Source organism: Taudactylus pleione, unplaced genomic scaffold (assembly GCF_031769625.1).
Source record: "Taudactylus pleione unplaced genomic scaffold, aTauple2 ptg000636l, whole genome shotgun sequence".
Lineage (NCBI taxonomy): Eukaryota > Metazoa > Chordata > Amphibia > Anura > Myobatrachidae > Taudactylus > Taudactylus pleione.
In genome coordinates, this window is record NW_028285038.1 from 14,521 (window position 1) to 35,109 (window position 20,589).

The 20,589-nt window shown below is 45.6% G+C and overlaps 1 protein-coding gene across 1 annotated transcript in view; it reads left to right on the forward strand.

The window, feature by feature from the left end:
• The window catches only part of LOC148479116 (ADP-ribose glycohydrolase MACROD2-like), an 878,670-nt gene that overhangs the window by 5,386 nt on the left and 852,695 nt on the right, over positions 1–20,589 (forward strand). Inside the window, exon 2 of the mRNA XM_088454937.1 lies at positions 10,211–10,303. Within this exon, the coding sequence (XP_088311063.1) occupies positions 10,211–10,303 (93 nt within the window). The remainder of the gene's footprint in view (positions 1–10,210; positions 10,304–20,589) is intronic.

Sequence of the window (20,589 nt, forward strand, 5' to 3'; positions counted from 1 at the left end):
GTTTTCTGTCATTTAACAATGAAGTATAACAATAAAGTGCCAGTCCTCAAATTCTTTACTTAGTACATAACTAATACGGATTGCCAGAAGATGGCATACATGGTGTACGCACCAGTTTTTGGAAGGGTTGATAACAGCTGTGCTGTGTGGTTTTCTATAGCGAGACTCCTACCACCTTAATTTTCCATTCTGGTGCTACCTATATCATACTTACCTACTCTCCTCAAATGTCCGGGAAACTCCTAAATGTTAGGATGCTCTACTGGACTCCCCGGACAGTAGACCAGCCTCCCGTACCTAGGGCTTATTGATGAGATTTGGACCTCCACTTTCACAAAGAAAAATGACAAGTATGTCTTAAATAGATTATGTACAGATGAGTTCTCATACATCTAGTTTTAAAACACCATGTGGGGCGAGAGGCCTGGCGAAAGAGTTGCCTGTGCCGAATGTCCTTTTCACTCCGAAAATGCGTCTTGGTTGCAAAAGGAGGCGTCAAACCACTTCACAAAACTGCACTGATTAATTTGATATGTGGATATATGGGTGATAAGTGAAATATGTGAATGGGAGGAGTCACTCACATAATATAGTCAACAGGAATGAGTTGGGTAAGTTTAGTCTTAGGAAAGGGAGGGTTTCTGTAGTGGTCAGTCCATGGAGTCTAAGTACCTGAGAACTGAATCTGAGTGTTATGAATAATGTTAGAGATGTATCCTGCACTATAGCCCTGCCTTATTCTATTTATAATCGAGAGCAAAGAGGGATGGACCAGATTTTTCCCTTTATAAAGCTATTTGGCCCCTGGTAGCATTCCAAAATGTGTTATTAGCTTCTAGGGATAGTAGGGGAATAGGAAAGACAGTTGGCCATTGTAGCACCTGTAGATGTACTTCTCTCCACAATGGATATAATTTTCTACAGTCTACCAGATATGTGACCCCACATAACCTTCAATACAAAGGTGATCTAGAAGGAAAAATTGTATGCAAGCTTTGAGTGCATTTTATGGGTGTTTTCATTAATCTTAACACTAGTGCATGTTCTTCAGAGGTTACCTCAGGTGAATGCATTTACATCGAATTACTTAAAGCAGCATTTGCAGTTACTCATTTTATGTTGACAGACTTGCCCATCCCATTAGTGGAGCCTCGGGAACTGTACACTGAAACAGTTTTCTATGGGACTCCTCTTTTCTACTTCAGGGTCCATAGGGTATCCACAGGATACCTTCGGTATAGGTGTGACGTCAGTCATCGGGCACCATAGAGTCAAGCTTTCAGCCTCCCAGGATGCACTAGGGTCCCCCTCCTATACCCCGCCCCCAAGCCAAGGCATCTCAGTTTAGTTTGGTGCCCAGCCGGAGTCGGGTGCACCTGTTGGAGTGGGGGCTAAGAAGAGCCCCTGAAGTTTTCTACATGCAGCTGTGGCTGCACATCTGGAAGTACAGCATGGACAGTCACTCCTGACGTCCATGCTGTCTTCCCTACACCCCGCCGGTACCAGAACGCCGGTACCGGTCCGGGGATACTGGTGAGCATCTGGGGTCACAGCTAGCGGTGACCCCAGATGTTCCGGACCATGGCCGGAATCAAGGGGGACAGCAAGGTAAGCAGCGGGGTCCCGCGGTGGGTCCCCGCTGTTACATGTTCCAGAGTCCCCAGGCAGGGGGATCCCTGGGGACTGGCTGCAGTGTGGAGCCAGGTACTAACCTGCGCTTCCACTACCCCCCTGGGACAGCGGACCGCAGCAGAGCGGTAGCGCTGCGGCGTCCCGGGGGTTAAATGCATGCCATGGGAGCGCGCCTTCCCTGTCTCACAGGCGGCGCCTCCCCCGCTGCACACAGCCCTCTCTGCAACACGCCGACTGGCCCTGTGGCAGCGCTCCTCCCCCAGGCCAGCCTCCTCCCTGCTCCTCGGCGGCCATCTTCAAGAACGCATGGTGAACGCTGCTGGAAGTCTGGACGGAGGCATTGTGGTCTGGGTCCCCCCGCATACCTCTCCTCCGCTGTGGTCAGGTCTGTGTATGCAGCGCTGTGTCCTACCAGACTCTGTGTCTGTGTAGTTGATTTATCAGCGCTGGTTAGTGCAGGAATTGAGTTTCTTTGCATTGTATGTGACTGTGCTAGCACTGCTGCCTGTACTTTCCATTTCTGACTGTCAGCCTTATTACTGTCCCTGTTCTTTCTGCTAAAGCCCTTGCGGTGCGGTGCTGCAGGGTGGTCTCTCGCATTTTTAAAACAATTGGTGAGAGGGGTCACATACTTTCTACCATCATGTCTGAAAGTGACTTTCCTCTCCGGCTACAGTGTACTACGTGTAAAGTACCTTTAGCGGAGGGGGGGGTAGCACGGAGGGCCTCTGCCGGCAGTGTTTGTCAATGGCGCGGCCTATTACGGTTACAGCACCGGTACAGGAGCCGCCCTGGGCTTGTTTCGCTCAGGCGCTTACAACCTTAGTGGACCAGTTAGCTCCGCAGCCCGCGTTTACGCAGATGGGTTTGTCCCAGCAATCAGTGGTGTCGACACCCATGCAGGGTTTCCCAAGACAATTGGTGGTACCCCGCAGTCTCCCTATTTCCCCTCTCCCGGTTTCTCAGGAGCCGGCCTTTGTTAACTCCCTGACGAGTTCTGTACAGCACTTGTCGGATGTGTTGCAAGGGGAGTCTGTGATGCGGCCACATAAACGGCCGGTGGCGTCTCTGTCAGCTCCTTATGAGGATGACGAAGGGACGTCTGATGATGGGGAGATTCTGGATCCTTACGATCAGGAACCTCTCCATACTAAGGACGCAGACGCTAGATCCAAGGTGTATATTCCTGGACTTATTCGGGCAGTCCGCACAGCCTTGGTGATTGAGGACGAAGTTCCCCCAGCGGCTAAATCCAAGTATGCCTTTTTTAAGGATGTGAAGGGTGACGCCACAGTCTTTCCTCTTTCGGGTCAGTTGGTGGACCATTTAGAGGAGGCGTGGAAACAGCCTGGCAAGCGATACCAGCCGCAGAGGCGTCTGGCGGTGGCTTATCCGTTCGCGGATAATTATTTTGCTAAGTGGGAATCCCCTCCCACAGGTGGATTCTCATGTGACACGTCTTGTCCGTAGTGCCACATTACCAATGCCATCCATGTTCTCCCTTAAGGATGCTACGGACCGCAAGGTGGAGATCTGCCTGAAGTCCGCTTATTCCCCTGCGGAGGGGGCAGCGCGGCCGGCTATGGCCATTTGCTGAGTTGCCAGAGCTATGGAGCGCTGGGCGGATTCGTTGGAGGCGTCCTTCGATTCCGACTGTCCGGCTGAGCAGGCGGAGTTGATTGGTAATCTCCGTGATTCAGCCACTTATATCAACGAGGCGGCCTTAGACATTAGTACCCTGGTGTCTCAAATTTCTTCAGCAGCGGTGGCTGCTCGTCGCACCTTGTGGTTGCGATCCTGGAAGGTGGACGCTGATTCCAAAAAGGGTTTGGAGGCGTTGCCCTTTAACGGAGAAGTTCTCTTCGGTCCAGATCTGGACAAGATTGTAGCCGCACTGGCGGCAGCCAAATCGGCATGTCTCCCGTCGGCCGCTGTCCCTTCTGGTTCAGGACCATTGTCCTTTCGGTCTTATAGGGCCCAGGGCAGGCCCAAACCACAGTCTTTTCCCCGACAGGCTGGTCCGAAGAAATCGGCCAAGCCCCGGAAGCAGGCCTGGAGTACCAGACGTCCGGCCCCTAAGCCAGATGACAAGCCTGCGGCCTGACGGTCCGGGCCTCCCTTTGGGGGATCCCAAAGAGGGAGGCCGCCTGCTGCAGTTCGCCCGGTGTTGGTCGGTCACCACGACAGACACTTGGGTTCTCGAGGTGGTCTCCCACCGGGTATGCCCTCTCTTTCCGGCACAGACCCCCGGCTCGATTTTTCACCACAGGTCTACCATCAGACCGGAACAAGGCCATGGAGCTGCGGAAGGTCTTGCACACTATGCTCCAGGCTGGAGTTATAGTGCCTGTTCCATTCTCCCAGAAGGGCCAGGGTTTCTATTCCAATCTCTTTTTGGTGCAGAAACCCAATGGGTCGTATCGTCCGATTCTCAACCTCAAAGCTCTCAACAAGTCTTTGCGGGTGCCGAAGTTTCGGATGGAGACCCTACGGTCCATCATTCTGGCGCTGGAACCTGGGGACTACATGGTGTCATTGGACATACAAGACGCTTACCTGCATGTCCCTATTCTTTTGCGCCATCAACAGTTCCTCAGGTTTGCAATCCGCAGTGACCACTTTCAGTTTCGGGCATTGCCTTTTGGCCTGGCGACAGCACCGCGTGTGTTCACCAAGGTGATGGCGGTCATGGCGGCTTCTCTGCGGCTGTAGGGAGTCCGCATGTTGCCGTACTTGGACGACCTTTTATTAGTGGCAGGATCTCCGGAGCTCCTTCTGCGCCAGTTGGACCTGACCATTGCGCTACTGCAACGGCACGGCTGGTTAATAAACTGGCAGAAGTCCACTCTAATCCCGTCTCGGCGGATTCTGCACCTCGGAGCCTTATTGGACTCGGGACAGCAAAGGATCTTTGTGACGGGGGAAAAGATCTCTGCTTTACAGTCGAGGGTACGCAGTTGTCTGCACAGCCGCCGGGTGTCTCTCCACTCGGCGATGAGGTTACTGGGCTCCATGGTGTCGGTGTTCGACATGGTGGAATATGACCAGTTTCACTCCAGACCTCTGCAGCATCTGATCCTGTCCAAGTGGAACGGGCTGCCTCAGTCTCTAAAATCCCAGACGATAGTGCTCACCCCGGAGGTTCGCCTGTCCCTTGCCTGGTGGTTGCAGAAGACCCATCTCAACAAGGGACGTCCGTTCTGGGTACCAAATTGGGTCCTGTTGACAACGGACGCCAGTCTTCGGGGCTGGGGAGCAGTTTCGGGTCCACACTTGTTCCAGGGCAGGTGGACTCCGGCAGAAGCGGAGCTTCCAATAAATACCTTGGAACTCTGAGCGGTCTTCAATGCCCTCCAGCAGGCACATCGGGTTCTCCAGGGTCGCCCAGTGCAGGTTCAGTCGGACAACGCTACCACCGTGGCCTACATAAACCGGCAAGGAGGAACCCGAAGTCGGGCGGCTCTCGTAGAGGTGTCTCGGATCTTGGTATGGGCGGAGCGCAATCTTCCGGCCATATCAGCTGTCTTCATCCCTGGAGTGCTAAATTGGGAGGCGGACTTTCTCAGTCGCCAGGACGTTCATCCAGGGGAATGGTCCCTGCACCCGGACGTTTTTCAACTTCTGGTGGACAAGTGGGGTCTTCCAGAGATCGACCTCATGGCGTCCCGGCACAACAACAAGTTGCCGGTGTACGGGTCTCGCACAAGAGACGAAAAGGCATCTCTGGTGGATGCTCTGTCCGTCCGGTGGACGTTCCGGTTCGCTTACCTGTTTCCTCCGGTTTCCCTTCCATGAGTAATCCGGAAATTCAAACAGGAAGGAGGGACGCTCCTGTTGATAGCTCCCGCGTGGCCCAGACGGCACTGGTTCTGAGACCTTCAGGGTCTGTCCGTGGACAGTCCTCTGCGGTTGCCGCTACGACCGGACCTTCTGTCGCAGGGTCCTTGTCTTCACCCGGACCTGACTCGGCTGTCTTTGACGGCGTGGCTGTTGAGACAGCCATGTTAAGGTCCAGGGGGTTTTCCAGCCCTGTAGTGCGTACCATGTTACGAGCTCGGAAACCGTCTTCCGCGAGGATATATCATCGCGTGTGGCATACGTTCTTCCAGTGGTGTCGACCGAGAGGTTATGCACCGCGGGAGTTTCGTCTGTCTCGGATACTCGCCTTCCTACAAGCGGGACTAGATCATGGGCTTCGCCTTGCTTCTTTGAAGGTACAGGTTTCGGCCCTGTCTGTCTGGTTTCACCGTAGGATTGCTACAATCCCGGATGTGCGCACCTTTTTGCAAGGTGTTCTCCGCATTCAGCCACCCTTTGTTCCACCTGTGGCGCCTTGGGATTTGGCTGTGGTCCTGAGGGCTCTCCAGGGACCGCCGTTTGAACCACTGGCCTCAGTGGATCTTAAATGGCTAACCACTGGCCTCAGTGGATCTTAAATGGCTAACCACTGGCCTCAGTGGATCTTAAATGGCTAACGGCTAAGACTGTTTTCCTTCTGGCCATAGCTTCGGCCAGACGTGTTTCTGATTTAGGGGCTCTTTCTTGTAGACCCCCTTTCTTGATTTTTCATGGGAACAGGGCAGTGCACCGCATTCGTCCTGAATTTCTTCCCAAAGTTGTTTCCCAGTTTCATGTTAACAAGGAAATAGTTGTTCCGGCCTTTAACTCACCTGGCCTTTCAGTGAGTGAGGCCACTTTGGATGTTGTGTGGGCCTTAAGGACTTATGTTGACCGCACTTCTTCGTTTAGGAAGTCGGACGCCTTGTTTGTCCTCTATGGCTTCCGTAAAAAGGGTTGGTCTGCTTCAAAGCAAACTTTGGCAGCCTGGATCCGTATGGCTATTTCTGAAGCTTATCTTCATGAAGGTCTGCCGGTTCCTCCTTCTCTGAAGGCTCATTCCACTAGGTCTGTGGGTCCTTCGTGGGCAGCTCGACGTGGTGCCTCTGCAGTCCAGATCTGCAAGGCTGCTACGTGGTCCTCTGTCCATACCTTCGTGAGGTATTACAGGTTTGACACCTTCGCCTCTCAGGCTGCTTCCTTCGGGCGGCGGATTCTCCTTTCAGCACAGGAGCGTCCCCACCCTTAAAGGATACTGCTTTGGGACATCCCCATGGTATCCTGTGGATACCCTATGGACCCTGAAGTAGAAAATATGAGATATGGTAAGAACTTACCTTTGTTATCTCTATTTCTACGAAGTCCATAGGGTTCCACAGGACTCCCGCCCTGTCGCACCTGTGCTGCAGATGGGCTTTGCTCTGGTCACCGTTTTTTCTGTCTCCCTCTGGTGAGAATGTGATTCTTGTGTGTATCCAGATCTTCTTTCTCTCTCTTCCTTCTCCTCCTCCGGCCTATGGCTTGGTACAAAACTGAGATGCCTTGGCTCGGGGGCGGGGTATAGGAGGGGGACCCTAGTGCATCCTGGGAGGCTGAAAGCTTAACTCTATGGTGCCCGATGACTGACGTCACTCCTATACCCAAGGTATCCTGTGGAACCCTATGGACTTCGTAGAAATAGAGATAACAAAGGTAAGTTCTTACCATATCTCATATTTTTCTGTTATACAGCCTATGAGGGTGTGTCTGTGCTGTCAGCGCAGAGCTTGCAGCTACTTATTGGTCCTCCCGCTCGCACCCATTTTTGAGTTGTGAACAATAAACTCTTTGCGGTGCAGGAACAGAGGAGCCCTGAGAAAAACTGTATTGTCCTTCCTGGGCCACTGCTAAGCAAATGCAGCTGGTCAGTTAGTGTCATAAATAACTGGTATACACTAATTGGTAACTGGGGACTGCACTTGCAAGTATAGTTGCTAAATACACAAGTCACAGAATTGATTTCTTACATTTCCCTATTATCTCTTGACTGAGAGAGAAAATAATCCTCCCAGCAGGATATTTTTTTCTTCACAGTAACAATTGCACTTTACAATCATCGCAGTATCTCTGTACGAGTGACTGAGATCATAGACTAATTACCTGCAGGAACGATTTTCATCTGCATTCTAACGCTATTGCACCATTACTGATACTTCTTCCTGACTCAGAGACTGTTACTAAAGTTAAGTGTTGCTTATCAACATCTTTTATAGCAGTGTGCATCCACATCCCGATCAGACCATCTGCAAACATGTATTTATGTCATTATATATATATATATATATATATATATATATATATATACACATACATACAGTGGGGGCGATTCAATTGTTGCATGGGCGGCTATAATTAATTGGTGCCCAGTGTTACAATCCAGTTGTCCTGGGCGCCCACTAATTTTCGCCGTCTTCACGCCCTATTAGATTGAGTTTAGCCATGTAAATTGGCTAAACACGTCTAATATCCTGGTTAGGGCGCCCTAACCATGGGTTTATTACGCATTTTTGTCATACCCTCCTGAGAAATGCTTTCGCCAAAAGCTATCACTCGAACGGATCTCCAATTGGATGGCTCTGTCAGACACCCTAAAACAATAGCCGCCGTGTAAACAATTTAATTGCCCCCAGTAAGTCTACGGGCGGTATCCAATTAGCCCCAAACATTATTCGGGCACTAATGGATCCTCTGGGGCTAGCCAGTTAGCCCCGAAGTCTGACGCCGGCGCTTGTCGGGGCTTTTTTTTCGGGACCTGATGTGTCCGTAAAAAAAATTATCCCTGACAAGTGCCGTGTTTTTGACACTGCGATGGCGAGAACACATAGGTCCCTGAACTTATCACAGATCCTATGTGGTTTCTCCCAAAAAACCTATTTGCTCGGCCGAACTAATAGGATACCGGAATTAAAAAATCAGCAAAAAACAGGGTTTATAGCAGAAAAATCCCCGTTTTTTGCCCCCGAGAATTGAATATCCCTTTATGTCTATATATGTATGTGTGTGTGTAGCTAATTTAAACAAACCTTACCCTCCATTGCGTGCCCAAACAGCTTACACCGGGGATCCAGAGCCAGAAGTTACCATCACGGTACTGTGACAAGTGGCGCACACCTGATGCGGCAACCCGGAAACAGTCAGTGCTGAACCAGCGTCCCGTTGCTAGGTTACCTGGCGTTAAACTGTACAACACTTTTATCTATTACCTCTCATAGCGGCAATGTGGTGTAAGAATCCATCCATCACATCCTAGGTAACCAGATATCTGACAGCACACTATAGACTGGGACAATAAAAAAACATTCACCATTAAGGAATAGAAGAAGATTACCGAATAATCCCATTTTATTTAACCAAAGCTAGGATAATCAAAATAGCTTATACCAGTTAATTTTCATTGCAAAATGAGTATTACTCAGAATATCAGGTTTGATACCTTGGTATAAATATGGACACTAGATTACAAAATACATAAATGCATAAAAGATAAAAATAACATGACAAAACTATATGGTGACCCATAAGATGACACAAAGACAACCTACAACGGACAAATATCGTCTATCTCAAAAAAATATTCATTGGTTAGACTCATTGAGGCCATTTGGTGTTATAGTACCCAATCAGTTAATCCAATAGTTCTCCAGTTTGTGCAGTTTCAATGTTCTATCACCCCCCCTCCCCCCTAATAGGTGGAGGTACCTATTCAAATAGGTTACATTTCAATGTAGCTACCTGGTGTTGCATTTTCAAAAAGTGTGAAGCCACTGTTTTGTCCATGGTACCGGTATTAAGGGCTTGGCAAATCGATAGCCTGTGATTTGCCATCCTCTCCCTGAAGCATCGTGTAATTATACCTACATAGGCTAGCCCGCAGGGACAAGAAAGCATATAAATTACATGGTCCATTGTACAGACCAGCTTGTATTTTATCTGTACTCTGCAGCCTGTCAATGGGAGTGGAAAATAGGAGCCAGTTTCCATTGCTCAACACATTACACATCCTGTGCACTTATAACAACCTGATTTCTGACTGTGTAGCCAGGTCTGAGACTGATCCAGTGAATATATATATATATATATATATATATATATATATATATATATATAAAATCTATTGTGAATTTATATTTAATTATTTGATGTTTAATTAAGAGTACAATTATATTTAATTTTTCTAAATAAATGGAAATGGTCTAATGTTTATAGAACATTACTGGGTTCATTATCAGACTCACATAGGGGGAGATGTACTAAGCCTTGTACTGTGATAAAGTACCAACCAATCAGCTCCTGTCATTTTTCAAAAACAGTCTGTAAAGTGACAGGAGCTGATTATTGGGTACGTTTTCACTCTCCACTTTATTACTCTCCTAGGCTTAGTACATATCCCCCATAATTTGTTGAATAATCAGGAACGTAGCTTTAAGGACTGATTCAGTAGTATAGTGCATAGACTTTATAATACCAGTCACCTTCAATATATTTTCTGAACAAAAGCACATTGTAATGTAATGCTTTCTATGTGGTCCTCTTTATTATGCCACCTTTATTATATACAATTTTGGCTTGTGTTCTAATCTGGCATAGAAGGCATTGGGTACTTTCAGAGGCAAGGAATTATTTCTTACCAGGAACTAAACCATTTTATTTGCTGTTTTGGTTTCACGATTTTATAACTCATGACAAACTTTCCTGTTTACAGATGAAAATCAAGAAATAAACAGCTTGTGCGACAAAGTGTCACTTTACAAAGGAGACATCACCCAGCTTGAAGTAGATGTCATCGTAAATGCAGGTAAGTCGGCTTTGTCCTACTTTTTATATTTGCACGACTTGCGAATTGGCTATAAATATAAAGAAGGCATTAGCTGCATCTGTCTGAATTTGATATATTCAGTAACGCTCTTATTCTCCCAAACCTAAGAGTTTAAAGTCACCAATCAAAACATTTTTTCCAACACGTCTAACTCCTGTATTTAAAAAAAATTCACTGTGATTTATATTCTACTTGGTTATTTCCTTCTTTGTTTTTTTTTTTTGTTTTTTTCGTCTAAATTTGGTGAATGTTCAGATTCTTATTACTTTGTTTATAATTTAGATGGTTCCATGCCTTTTAATATAATGATACATGGTCTTGCTCTGTAAGATATTTCTGCATATGACATTATCTCTGCTTCTGCTATCAAATATATTTTATCCCTATTCAATGAAGACTTTATTATTTGTATTTTCTAATATAATGGAGAAATGATGAGCATTCAGTGTGTGTGTGTGTGTGTGTGTGTATATATATATATATATATATATATATATATATATATATTCCTAGATTTGAAAGTTGTTTGCTGTCAGTGTGACTCAAGTGTTTGTTAAAAACCTTATGAGGTTTGCTATTTGAGAAAAATATAATGAACATTATGCACAGTAAAAGTATTAATATTGTGGGCAGAAGTTATAGTCAGGGGAATATAGCCCAGTAACTTGTGGCACCACTGAATCACTTCATTTAGTGGGATGACTTTAGCTCAATTAAATCTGCGCTATGCAGTTTGTCAAAAATAAACAGTTTTATTTAATAGTCGTTTTGGGTCGATTTTTGACCTCCATGGGAAAGAAAAACGCTTGAATTTTGGAATTGCCCTTTATACTGTGAGTTTACTGAGCCGTTAAGTTTAGGGCTGGTGGCACTTTCTGCACCAGTGTATTACTCAGGATTCTTCTTTGTCTGCAACATATACTTATTTATAATGGATACATGGTGTGCTGTGCACACAGGCCCCTGGGTCCAGGGGGGCCCGCACCACACACCCTGCACCCATAGTGTACTTACCATGAATCGGCAAGCTGGTCCCTCCTCCTCTGAGGCGCCATCATCAGGAAGATGGTGCCGCACAGTGATAGCAAAGACTGGCATTGTGGCAGAGCTTTTGCCCTTTTGTACATATGTGCCTTCCTGCCGAATAACACTGGCAAGATGGAGCTGCGGAGGAGGAGAGGCCCACTTGCCGGCAAAAGGTAAGGTGAAGGATTTGGGGTGGGTCCTGCTGTTTAGAGGAGGGGGCCCGAGGCACATGATTTAGGAAGGTATGAGCGGGAACGAAGTGCATTACAACTGTGTGGAAACGCTGGCAAGGACAACTCATCTTGCCCTCTTCTCATCCCAGACTCACAGATTTTTTTATTACAACCCTATGGTGCTACGAACAAAAATCTGCGCATTGAGACATGCCGTAAGTAAGGTATATGGCCGCACTTATTTGCGGCTAATTGAATTGAGCCATTTGTGTGAACACCAAGTTCCTGTCACATGATCGCTGGATAGCTCAGTCAATGCATTCACAGATTTTATCAACACTTGTGAGACTTGTGCTGGGTATGTGTACGCCGCTTATTATATACATGCATATAGACTGTGCAGAGTTTAATACACAGACGCGAAAAGCTGAGGAGGAAGTCCAAATAAAGCAGGCAGCTGAGCCACTGTGAACAAACTTTGTACATAATAACTAAATACCAGTACAATCTACAGAAAAAAAACTATTCAGAATAGCTGGGTAAGCCGTGGGTGCACATGTAAAGCCCATGATGTCTGGTTGCCAAGTTAGACTTTTAAACAATCTGCATATCAATTTTTTGCTTTTTGTCACTGATCATAATTAACAGTATGTTCTGTAAACAGAATGTTGGATTTTATCACAACTGTATAATAAATCATCATGTATATGTATGTTTATAGCAGTTTGTAGAGCTATTAGGCTGACTGTATTTTCATGGATGACACATTGAGGGCAATTCAGTTGTTTTTATCGCTGCACTTTCCTAATGGGCACCCGACGGAGCAATTGAATTGTTGCTATGTTTGGACGCGAATAGCCGCGGGAGCGCAGATTTCTTCTCACACCCTCCTGAGCAGAAATGTGCTGGTTTTGGGGGACAAACTGCTGCTAACTGGGAGTTTAGATGGGTTTAGCTGTTTTACGCAGCTAAACCTGGTCTAATTGGGCACGATAATTAATGGGCGCCCAGAACAATTTCATTATCGTGTCTAAATAAATAATTGAATCGTCCCATTGAGTCATCATTTTGTAGCTGTTCTCTGGTGGAGAATTCTACATTATGGCCATTGGGAGACTTTTTTTTACATTTTTTACATTCATCGGAGATGATGGGGATCCTTTCCAGTAGGCTGGCGCGGCGCACAGTTGGGCAGTTTTGGTCTTCATTTTCTGAGTAGATGCCTACAATCACCCTTTTCACCCTGCATTGTCTCCTACCTCCCCCTCCCATCCTACAATGTCTGTAGAGTTGAGCCAATTGAAGCTGTATACATCCCTCATGTAATGAGTCCCGTCCCAAAATAGTGCTTCATCCTCCTTCTGTGCTCTGGTGTGTTTGGAATACCTGCTTTGAGTTTGTGGTAAGGTATATGTCATGTGTGTGAGATAAATAAAGAAATGTGCATCCAGTCTCTACAGCTTCATGTCCAAACGCATATCATGCTGTGCAAGATTCTAAAGATTTAAAAAAATACATTGAAAGGCACAGCAACAATATATAGCAAGATGTTTATTATGCTCTTGTATTTTCCATAATCGTAAAAAACTGGGGAATGCTGGGTAATTTCTCACTTTATTCTACCAGCGTTCATCATTTTTCATTCTCCTCTACACTCTTACATGTTATCATAATTCCCCTTCTAATTTCACATTTATCATCATAATTTCTCTTCTGATGTCACTTTTGCTTCCCTCATTTCTCCATCATTTCCTCTTCTGCTATTGTTACAGTTTAAAGGCCCCCATACACCTAACGGCGGATCGCGCAATCCTGTAAATGGCGATACGCCAGTCAGAAATGCCGACCAATGGACATCAATGTTCCGCGATCCGTCGGAGAATCGGTGAAATCCACCATGTTAAATTTCACAGATTTGCAAATCACGATCATATTTTGATCGTGATCTGCAAATCTGTGAAATCCATCGTGCTGAATTTCTCCGATCCTCCGACCCGGCATTGCAGGAACGCAGCATTGCGGCAATCCGTCGCAGATGTATGGGGGCCTTAACCCTATTTCATTTCCACTGATATTTTAGCCACTTCATCTTTTCATGTTTTTGGGTCTGTCTTAGAGGATTACAAGTCTTTGGGACCACCCGAGTCAAAGAAAATTGTTCAAAATATCCCACAAAAGCTGATGATAAAATGAAAATTATAATACGCCAGTTCTACGTGTGGCCATCACTGCAGGGATCTTACATTTATACCACATGCCGTGTGTTTTATTTTTTGCTTGTACTCAACTGTACGGAGTTCAAGCCAAACAGGAATTTCTTATCCTGTCATCGTTGTTACATTTTAGCACTCCTGCCTTGAACTACTATCACAAAACTAGTCCTTTCCAGCTATTTTATAAACCAGGAAGACCCTTACATGGCCACATGACCTTTCAGCAATTTAGGTACCTTTTTTATAGGATATTATTATAGTTTATAATCATCATTTATTTAAAAAGTGCCCCAAAACTCTGCAGCACCACAGAACTTTATAGCCAGACAGTTTGAATATCAAATCCTACAAAGACGAATCATACAAAGCAGAGCAAGGACCTACAAGGTTCATGGAGAATGTTCAGGGGGGTAGTGAGGGCCGACCTGCTCTTGAGAGCTTTACCATGTAGTTTGAAGGTTACACTAGGACAAGGCTGCTATTTGGCAAGCTTGTGTGTGTGGTTATTTGGCAAGCTTGTGTGTGTATTTTATTTGTAGCTAAAAAGAGGAAATGGAGATTATGAAAATACTTGTGATAACTAGTATTTTACTTTACCTTACCCCTGACCAATAAGCTTTGCTTGCCACTATCACCCTTCCATCATTATTTCACTGTGACATTTTCCAGCGCTTCCTAAAGTCTCCCAGCCTCCTTCCACTCTCGGAAGAACACCCCTTTAATTCTATGCAGATCAGCAGTCAATGGGACATACCTCCCAACCTTCCGGCCCGCAGGAGAAATCGGGACATTTGGGAGGCAGGCAATGTTTTGTCTCTGTCCTATCTACTTGTCCGCCGATTTCCTCACATTTAGTTATCTGCTGTACTTAACAATGCCTTCATTTAAAATGCTTTGGGTTCCGTAACATATCAACAGCCAGGATGCAATTAATACACAGCGCAGTTGCTTTTTTAGTGAACAACGAAAACAAAAACTCATAGTGTTAACAACATGGCAGAACAGTATTAAACCACCCAGCTGACAGCTGTTTGAACCATAACCCCACATGGCTCCTCAACACAATAACCATCTTACACAAATGCAGTTGGGTTAGTCCTCTGTTTTTTCACCATAGTTGCAGAGCATCCTGCAGATGTCTAAGGAAAGTTTATTATCCCGTTGGTTCTCTCTACTCTCTCTGATTAAGCTGCATAATCATTTTTGTGTTGCAGTGTTATTGTCTGATAACGGTTACACCTGCTCTCTATTACCATAATGTGAGATGGAGAAAAGTTAATCAGTCTGTTTGTCAGTGTATTTGTCAGCGCGCTCTGCAATGCAGAAACGTCTCCGAGCTCCCTCCTTAGTATGCAGGCTTCCAAATGTGTCTGTCAACACTTCAGCTGAATATGGGCTTAGTCATTCCGTCACTGCAGACTTGAAAAATACGCATCTCTTTTTAATGGCAGATTTGATCAAGAACACATGCCATATTAAAGGGAATTAAAATGGTGTGCCCTGGCTGGTTGTTATGAAGTGGTTACCAAGTAGATGGCGAGATTCTGACATTAATTTGCCATATATTCGATTAAGCACCTTGGCATTCTTGGGATGGTAATGCAGAAGATGCCCACACACATAGCGATCTGCACATGATCCCACGATGAGTGCGATTTCCCCTGAACTCTTCCCCGGCAGCTCCCCGGCAATCCTACTCAAGAGTCACGATTTGGAGTAAAAAATGTCCAACCTGACTTAAGATCTATCGTGCATCCAGTGCATTGTGTCCCAGATTGGCAAATCTGCCCTACATCACGGCAGATCTGAAGATGGGATGTACGACGAGTGGGGACGCGCATTGGCATCGTGATCGTGAGTGGACACTCACGCTTTGGCCATATTTTACACGATTTGTCGAAATCTGGTAAATATCGCTATGTGTGTGGGCAGCTTTAGACAGGTTGTTAGCTTGCTACAGTGCTATGGCCACTTTGCATTCATTTGTAAAAGCTGACAGCCCTCAGCGGTGCTCAAGTATGTCCTCCAGTTTGGATGCGGCCAATGGGGGTTGGGTTTACAGGGCAGAATAGTGCTTCTCTTTTGCTTTATATTGCTCATGCAGATTTGTTATTAGAGGCTACATTATATACTTGACATTTGGAGCTGCAGAAACTGATGATCGCTATGAGCTTTGTAGTATGGTGGGTGCAGTAAACACATGGAGGTCATAATAAAAGTTCAAACAGCTTATAAATAATTTGTCCCATCTCTTAAAGAGACACTATCACCAAAACCAAAAAACAAAAAAAACACACACCTATACTAAAATGCAGGTATAGTGTATATATAGCATAATAGATAGTAGAAGTTTATCTGCAAAAAATAGAGTTTTATAAACAGATTTTTAGAATACAATTGATTAAATCAAAGGTTCTCAAACTCTGTCCTCAGGACCCCAAACAGTGCATGTTTTCCAGGGCTCCTCACAGCACAACAAGTGAAATAATTAGCTCCAACTGTGGATTTGTGCACCAACTAGGTGACCTGGAAAACGTGAACTGTGTGGGGTCCTGAGGTCCGAGTTTGAGAACCTCTGGATTAAATTGTGGAGGCCCATCTACCACGGTCTTTTGCAGATGGGGACCTACACTAATACTTTATCATTATAATTTTTTTACTTACCTTACTTTGTGCCTCTGAAATACAAGTTATACTAATAGTAACCAAGGGCCTGATTTGGAGATTTTCTCAGCTGAGGATTTGTGGAAATATGCCAATGGAACAGCATCTGGACTTGTACTGAGATGCCCACTGGTGCCATCGCAGCTGTCCGCAACTGTGTACACATACGCAGCATCGGATGCATTTCATGCAAACATCGACTCCTGGAGTTAGTCTCTGGTCAGAATGGGTCCTGGAGTTAGTCTCTGGTCAGAATGGGCCCTGGAGTTAGTCTCTGGTCAGAATGAGCCCTGGAGTTAGTCTCTGGTAAGAATGGGCCCTGGAGTTAGTCTCTGGTCAGAATGGGCCCTGGAGTTAGCCTCTGGTCAGAATGGGCCCTGGAGTTAGTCTCTGGTCAGAATGGGCCCTGGAGTTAATCTCTGGTCAGAATGGGCCCTGGAGTTAGTCTCTGGTCAGAATGGGCCCTGGAGTTAGTCTTGGTCAGAATGGGCACCACAACTGAGTGGCTGGAGCTAGATGGCAGACACAGCCGGAAACACTCCCCGAAAAAGGCCAGAACACGCCTCCATTTTAGCTGTCACTCCTCGCTACCTCCCACAAAATGACCGCTTCCTGACAATCACTTGCGAATGAATCCCTACAACTGCAATGACAGTTCAATTGCCGCGCATGCGCAGACCGCCGATAATCGTTCGATTGTGTGAACATCGAATTAGCGTACAACACTGAATTAGGCCCTATGTTACTCTGATTAAAAACACCTATAAATAGATTGGTGCAGTGTTAGGACAAAAAGACGGAAGCCACCATCTTCCCGATATACTAAATTTAACACCTTTTAAATGTATTTGGAAACTAGGGTGTGCAGACCTGAATTTTATATATTATATAGTCATAAGTATAATTTCATACCTGTGTGCTAACAATGCTTTACCCAGTTAAAAAGTATAGCTAGTGCCGGATTAACAACAGGGAAGACATCGCCCAAGGGCCCCTACACATAGCTAGTCTACCAGCATTGGGAGCACCGTGGCATTCAGATGTGTCCACATACAGATCTAGCCTCCTCGCGCGTTAAACAGCCCTTCTAGTCGCACCATGCAGTGGCGTGACTCGGTAGCGCCGATTGTCTTTTCGTGCAACTTTTAACCTTTAGATGTGTCCTATTCGCACAGCGATGAAAATAGAAGCGCAAGCAGCTTCTGCTGATTAAAATGATATGCGGCATGTCTATGTTCTATGTGTGACTGCGGCTGTGTCTGCAAGCGAAAGAGCCGCTGACACTGTAACATAGCATTTTGCATGTGAAACACCCGCAGTCGCACACAAAACATAGGCATGCCGCATATCATTTTGATCAGCAGAGGCTGCTTCTGCGTTTTATTCGCATCGTTGTGCGAATAGGACACATTTGAAAATAAAAAGTTGCATGAAAAGATGCACAGCACTCACACGTTATGTGTAACGCATGGAGGATAGATGTATGTGGACACATCTATATGTGAACTGGGGTTTTTACAGGGCTTAAAGTTATTGGTATTCAGGGCCAGATAAGCCTTTGAGGGGCCCAGAACACTTAAGACAGGGTGGGCCCCTCCCCTTTCCCCCTCTTATTTGTACCGCCCCCTGGCTGTGCATGTGTGCCTCCTTTCCCCGCTCTTCCATGAGGCAGCAGGGCAGGTCATACCTACACTCCTGCAGTGGGGGGGGGGGGGGGGGACTCCGGATCAGACAAGGATTATAATCCCAGGCAAAGTACCAGTTCTGAGAGAGGGCTCTGACTGGATGCAGTACAGTGTGTTTAATACATTTGTGGTGCTGGGAGTATTTACACTGTATACTTACATTGTCAGCATATCTCATTGACAATCTTATGGGTAGGGTCCCCCACAACTAGTTTCCCTGGGACCCCCACAAAAATTAATCCAGCCCTGAGCATAGCTATGATCATTTTAAATGTAATCTTGAATTCATTACATTTAGTAAAGCACTGGCCAGGACGGGGGTGTGGTATGATATGTTGGCTTTCAACATGTAGACCGTGATGAAATGTTGACATGTTAGAATGTCTACATATCATCCCTGGTGGCCCAGCGATGACTGCCTGCGCCTGGTGGGCGCAGCAGCTCCAGCACAGCTTCTAGGTCTCAGCGGTCATTTGACTGTCACTTCTGGGTCAGACCTGCCCTTCGGTGAGTATTTCTTCGCTATCCCTAATACCTATTCCTAACCCTACTTCTAGCGCATAACCTTAACCACGGCCTAACCATCCCGCCTGCAGCCTCTCACCAATGTCGACATCACGAAGCTCAATGTAATGAATAATAAAGGTTTAGAATAGTTCATCTAGGTAGCAGATAGGCCCAAAAGGGGTGGGCAGGCTGAGCTAGGTGGAGCCCTCCCCCCCCACCCACCCCCTTCCCGGATCAGCGCCCCTGCGAGTGCCATCCTGGTCAACCCCTAGTTATGGCCCTGAGTATAAGGTGTGTGTATATAGAAGTACATTGTGGCTTGACTGTATTACTGTCTGCCTGAACCTATCCTGGGCATGCAAGTTTATCCATGTGTACTTTCTGCTAATACGTTTATTCCACTTCAAACACCATCCCTGCGCTCCATCCATCCAAGTGACCATGGTCTGGCAGAGCTATCAGACTTGCATTGTTACATTTTAATTTTACACGGTGTCTCATCCCTGTCATTCTTAAAATTAAACTTCAGGCTAGAGGTATTTATTTAACATATTGGGGATGTGATTGGAATACACTATGTTGGAGTTGGTTCTAAATTAATGTTTGAGTATAGACATGTTGACTGGGCTAGCAGCACCTCCCCATATAAACAGCTTGTTAACGTGCAATCAGTCACTGGCGTTGCCATGAACTTGGCTCTTAATGAACAGGTGGGGAGAGGATGAATTCTAATCTGAACCGGATCTGACAGCCTATCAGGCAATTTCACTGATCGCTAATCCATTACGTTTGGCAGCTTAATTTATCACACAGTTAGGATTTTCATCTTGTAGCTTTCGAGGTGGAAATTAATTCAGAAACATGTCCAATAATACTGGATTGTACAGGCCTGCTTGTCTATTATAAATGCATTTTTAAAGAATCTGATGTAAATGCGTAATGCTATACAGGTAGATAAATATCTAATTTACTTTTCCTTACCATATCTTATCTGCTAGATGGGGGCAAGAGAAGTTATATTTGGAAAGACTTGCATGGGGGGATGAAGAGCAATAATTAGCGAGTTATGTTGTCCAGAGTGAAATTACTGAACCCCCACTACAGTACATGGTACAAATAAATTGCTAAAAGTCAATCAAATAATAATTCACATAATACAAAAAAAATGATGCAGCACACTATACTGAAAAATCAGGTTTGATTCACTACATCCGTAACTGATCTTAAAGGACCATTATAGCCTATATTTTATTTCATTATTATTATTTTTTAAACTCCCCATTAGCAACAAATTTCCCACGCAGGGCTTGAGATGGAAGCCCTGCTGACGAAACAGTTTCTTCTTTAACAGGATCACTTGATCAGCTGTGTTAATTAGCACCATCTTCTGGTTTATAGATCACAAGTGGCGATATGAAATAGCCTGCAGCTAGACAACTTATTCCATGCAACTTGTTCTGTGCATCTTTTTCAAGTCTTCTTTGCTTGAATGTGCGTCTAAAGCTGGCCACACACTAGACCAACTTTCATCCAACCAGCCAACTAGTTGATTGGTTGGAATGAAAACCTGGTAAGGTATGAAAGCAAATGACAATCAGCAATTTGCTCCCAAACGCCGGAAAATGGACAAAAACTGTTGTTTGAACAAATTGTTTAGATCAAACATTTAACAAACTTGTCTGACCGACCATTGTCATCTGTTTTCTGGCATTTAGGAGCAAATTGCTGATCATCAGTTACTCCCATTCCTTACCAGATTTTCATTCCAACCAATCAACAAGTTGGCTGGTTGGATGTAAGTTGGTGTAGTGTGTGGCCAGCTTTAGTCGCGACAAAACCGCTTCCTGAGACTGCACTGATTAATTGATATGCATCATTTGTATATCTGTGTGCATGCGAGTCTGAATCTGTATACGAAGTGCTACAATGCAGTGGCCTTGACATTTTGTTAATGACAAGTACCGTTGTACAGATTCAGGCTCAGTCACACAAAGATA